At 41.4% G+C, this 5,368-nt stretch overlaps 1 protein-coding gene across 1 annotated transcript in view; it reads left to right on the forward strand.

The window, feature by feature from the left end:
* Positions 1–2,975: 2,975 nt before the first annotated feature.
* LIN7C (lin-7 homolog C, crumbs cell polarity complex component) overlaps positions 2,976–5,368 on the forward strand; it is a 10,640-nt gene continuing 8,247 nt past the window's right edge. The window contains exon 1 of the mRNA XM_021685332.1: positions 2,976–3,086. Within this exon, the coding sequence (XP_021541007.1) occupies positions 3,050–3,086 (37 nt within the window). The 5' untranslated portion in view covers positions 2,976–3,049. The remainder of the gene's footprint in view (positions 3,087–5,368) is intronic.

The following is a 5,368-nucleotide window of genomic DNA, read 5'->3' on the forward strand; positions in this document are numbered from 1 at the left end:
TTCACTTCAAATAAAGGAAGATACTTATCTAAAATTTTACTTACTGAGGAGTATATTACAGGAACTCTGTTAGAAAAAGAAAGAAAATGGGGACTTTAGTTGTACTGATAGAACCCTTCACTTAAGAGCAGTATTTTACTCTGTACTAAGACATAACTGTTTTTACATATCTATTGTGTACAGTAGTGCTTATTTGTGCATAGTTCAACCAGCAATAAAACAATAAAATGTGAAAATAATAGCAAAACATTCCACTTGGTGTGTCTGGCTTCATCATGTTACTTTCCATGTTCCATTTTCCATCTCTAGACAGCCTCCTACTTCCAATTTTCCCCACCTACTCCCTTCTTCTCTGACTTGATGCTGTCTTGGTACATTGTATTTGCAATGTCTTGGGTTAGGAGAGCTTTCATAACCTGGCAGCCTACTTAGGACTTTAATTCCTCATATGAAGACAAAATTTGCATAATTTAGCTTTCACTGGGATTTATCTTCACTCAGAGTTCCTATTCTAAGTCTTGAGTCTTCCTTTCTATCTCTGAGGCAGAAATTAGTATGAGGAAGCAACAGGTAAAGAGGAGTTCTTCCACAGGAAGAGCAACTTCTTGATTCGGAAGTGAGTCCTAATAACCTGATGAGTCAATAACCTGATAGTGGCATAAAACTCAAAACAGTTCTGCCTCATTTGTGCTCACAATTGCCTCCTTTGGGACACAGGGCAGCAATCAGTCCTCTCTTCTGGAAAGTGAAGGAGCCGGACTCTAGTCTCTCTCAACTCCAGTAGTCAGGGAATTGTGAATTACAAAACAAATCTCAAATATTCATAGGGATACAAAAATATCCAGCACCCAAAAAGTAAATTCCACAATGCCTGGCATTATACATTCGTATATATCTCACTGGTCATGCAAGAAACAGGAAATTATGAGTGTAATGAAGAGAAAAATCAGTCTATTGAAACAGTACCAGAAATAGCACAGATTACAAAATTAAAATAAAAACATTAAAATTGTCATTATAATTGCATTCTATATGTTCAAGAAGCTGTGGGAAAGATTGGGCATGGTAAGTAAGGACATGGGAAATGTAGAAACACACACACACCCTTAAATCTAAACTGCTACAGATAAAAACGATAACCTCTGTAACGAAAAATGAACCATTGGGATTAAGAGAATATTAAATGTCAAAAAAAGGAAACAGAAAAGTTTAAAAAAACAAAATGAATAGAGTACTAGTGAGCTGTAAGACAGTGTCAGACAATGGAATGTACATGAAAGTGGGGTCATCAAAGGAGAGGAGCTGGAGGATGGAGGAAAAGAAAATATTTGAAGAAATAAGGGCAATGTCTGCATTTGTCTTGTTCCACTGGACATTTTCAGTGCCTAGCAAGACACCTGGTAGACACTAGACATTTAGCAAACATTTCTTGAAAATATTTGTGGCATAACAATGAGTAAAAGATAAACACATGAGTGCTACTGCAGGGTATAAGGACTATCAGGGACCAAGGAAGAACACTTTGAAGAGAGGGAAGCTTAGTAGAAGTGGCGCTTCTTCAAGCAGACAGGGAGAATGGGTTCAGTTGGAAGGTGTATATGGTTTGGAGAACTGGAGGAGATGAACAAGGGCATTCTATATAAGAACAACATAAGTGAAGACTTGGAAGCAAGAATAAACAATAAACAAGAATAAACATTTTAAATATATCACCCCAACTGGAGGGGTGGTTGCACTTGAGGGATAATGAGAAATGAGATTAGATGGATAACTTAAGGGTCAGAGTATGCAAGTCTTTAGAAATAGGAAATGGCGGGGGGGGGGGGTACCATTCAAAGTTTCTGAACAGAAACCCTTGATGATGAAATCAGGGTTCAAGGGGAAAAGAGTATAATGATGACATTCATGATGGATTAGAAGAAAATATTATACTTGAATGGAAAGAGTGGGCTGGAGACAACCAGGAAGTTGATACAACAATCCTATCATGAAGTGTTGAAAACTTGTATATGAAAGCACCTGGGGTGCCTGGGTGGCTCAGTCAGTTGGGCGTGTCTGCCTTTGGCTCAGGTCATGATACCAGGGTCCTGGGATAGAGTCGTGCATCGGGCTTCTTGCTATGCTTCTCCCTCTCCCTCTGGCTGCTCCCCCTGCTTGTACTCTTTCTCTCTCTGTGTGTCAAATAGATAAATAAAATCTTAAAAAAAAAAAAAAGAAAGAAAGAAAGAACGAACCTAACACAGTTAACAGCAGAGACATGGCTTAAATGATTAAATGTCAGTGAGATCTAAATACTGGGCAAATTAATATTCCATTTAAATTAAGTACTAAATTTTTTCTTGGTTCATGAATTTTCAGAAGTGGCCCTAAGAATCTGTAATGCATTAAAAAATTTGCTTCATTTTGGATCAGCTTTTTAAAATGGTTCCTTTGTGCACCGAAGTGCCTTGTTCTCTTGCTCACCCAGGTGTTTCATGCTTTTTTGTACTTTCCATCCTTACTCTCAAACAGATTTGCAGGGAAGACTCATGCCTTGATTTTTAAAATTAAAGCCATGCTGCCACAAAAGGAGAATTTATCCCGTTATACAGTGTCACCGAATCCCAAAGTTTAAGGGTGGAAAAGAGCTTGGAGATAGCACCTTTCATCGCACAAACAGGGAAACTGAGGCCAAAGGAGATTAAGTAAGAAGTCCAGACTCATACAGCCATTAATGGTCAAGCCAGGACAAGAATCCAGACTTCCACTTGGAGCCAAAAGTTCCAAGCGGGCGGGACAAGGCTTGAGTCCGAGGTAGGGAGCAAGAGTCAGGAAAGGTGCTGCTTCATTTTCAGAGACCAGGGGATCCGCTAACCTCGGAACCGCTTAATGTTCCGCGCAAGACCAAGGCCAAGACCCCCGCACCCAGGTCTCCTCCACTACCCTCAGAGCCACCGCTCCTACTCTCGCGATGCTGTCAATCCGTCGCCCTTCCAGCTCCTACTAAGCCCCGCCCCTCCACCGCACCCTATGTCGTCATTTCCTGTGGGTCTGCAGGCAAAGGGAGAAGATGGCGGCGCTGGGAGAACCTGTGCGGCTGGAGAGGGGTGAGTGCGGCCGAGGCCGAGACCCAGACCGAGGTGGGCGGAGGGGGTGAAGGAGTGCCGTATTGCCGGAGGGGAGGAGGGGCGACCCAGGCTCCGAGACCGGATCCAGGCTGTCCCTCGCGCCGAAGTCGATGCGCCTGGCCCCTCGGAGGGCGCCTGTGGTCCCTTCACTGATACTCAGACCCCTGCTCTGTTCACATGGACTGTGCCCGGGCACAGCACAGTTAAACACCACCTGTCCGCGTTCGCAGACACACGCCGCATACGCGCTCCTTTGGTGCGCACAGCAGACGCGTCGTCCGGGGACGTGTCAACCCCAGAAGCAAACATCACACGCCCAGTTCGGACCGACTGCACTCACTGCCCTTATTTATGCACGCACAAATCCGGTGTCCCCGCCTTCACTCACAGATCGCGGACATCCCGGACACACAGCGCATTTACCACAGAATCCTTATTTACGCACGAACTCCGTCACATTTTCAGCACAACCTCACTTGTGTTTGTTTTGGGCTATTTCCTGGCCTTGGTGCCCCTCCCACGTACAGAGAAGGTGCTTTAAAAATTATCCTGCTGATTTGGTCTTGGGAAGAAGGTTACATAACTAGTTGGAATAGTGGTAGGTTGTAAAATATTGAACATATAGTCTTATTCCCTCTTTACAAACCTTGAAACTGTTAACTGTGGCTGGTTGCTTGCCTTTTAGAGCAGACTGTCAAGGAGAGTTAGATCTGTTCTGCTGAGTAATTAGATACGGAAGAGCCAGTGAAAATATATGGCTATGTTCCTGTCAGGGTCCTCAGCATTCCACAGTTTCCTTCCCCAAACCTTTATTTCATGCATGCTTTTGACACACCAGTATTAGAAGTTATTGGTGAGTCAAAAACAAACTGAACATTTTGAGTACTAGTAGTAAACGGAATATAGAGTGGCTGTTGTAAATATCTTCCAAATATTAACATTTGCCTGTCAGCCTGAATATTAACTTCTGCCCCAAGAAGAAATATATTTTTGGAATTATTGTATTTAGAGAAACCTCTTTCCTCATACCTTCACACAAATGCTCACTTAACTTTATTCCTTATGGTGTTCACTATTTGTAAGTCTCTTTATAAATGATATTGTTTCCCACCTGCCCACCAGACCATTAATTAAAGCATCATTTTTGACAGAGGAGTAGCTACTCTGGGAAGACTTACTAAGTTAGGCCTAAGACTGTGACATATTCCTCCTGAGCACAATGGCACTGTGCTTTGTAGATGGGAACAAATCTGTTCTTTGTTAACAGGAGTAGGTGTTTTTCTTTGAAAACCAGTCGTAGGATTCTAACATGTTGGCGGTCTTTTGTATTTTTAAGTGCAGCACAAAGTGTGAAACTTTACCTCTGGCATTTAGTTTTGGTAGTCATGGCTTTGTTTTTTTGCTTTTTCAGAGTTCTTTTCAGTTCTATAATAGAATGCTCAGCGCTTAGTAGGATGAATTACTAGTGGTTGCCATTTAGCAGGATAAGAAAGATTACCTCAGCTGTTTCTTCTTTAGAATTCGGTTTAACAAACTCTATTAACAAACACTCCCAACAGTCCTACAATATAAAATTGTGCATACGATCAAGATCCTGAGTGTCTTCTAAATAATCAAAACATGATTCAGTGGAATACATTTGAGCACGTATTAGGTACAGTTTAGGTTCAGTAAAGAGTTGTTTCAATTTTTTGTTAAATTTGAAATATTTATGTAGTTTACATATCATAACTTTGTAAATTAAAATAATCCATGAGCCAACAGTCCCCATTCACCAGTCATCCTAGTGACGGGTTATCAGAATGGGGAAAGTCTGATTCCATTGCATTTGATTAACATCAGTTTAAGCTTTTATTAACCTGAAATTGAAAAATCTACTTCTTTTTTCACTACATTTATTCCTAGTTTTGCAGTTGCATACACAAAGAAGGCCATATTAATTCTATAAAGAAAAAATTCCAGACTTGTGGGTATAAAACAAAGTTTAGAGCCTTTTTTAAAAGGAGGCAAAGAATACAGTAATAGGTACTCTAGCCCCCTGGGGTACAAAAACAGTTAAGGAAAAAAAAAATAGAGGCAGTTACTAACAGTGTTTTAAACATGACTCTGAGTGGTTTTTTTTTTAATATAAAGATTTTATTTATTTATTTGAGAGGGGGGAGAACAGGGCAGGGGCAAGTGTTGGAGGGGGTGGGACAAAGAGAAAGGGAGAAGCAGACTCCCCACTGAGTGCGGAGCCTGACTCAAGGCTCATCCCAGGA

The sequence above is a fragment of the Neomonachus schauinslandi genome, chromosome 11, assembly GCF_002201575.2.
Source record: "Neomonachus schauinslandi chromosome 11, ASM220157v2, whole genome shotgun sequence".
NCBI classification, from domain to species: domain Eukaryota; kingdom Metazoa; phylum Chordata; class Mammalia; order Carnivora; family Phocidae; genus Neomonachus; species Neomonachus schauinslandi.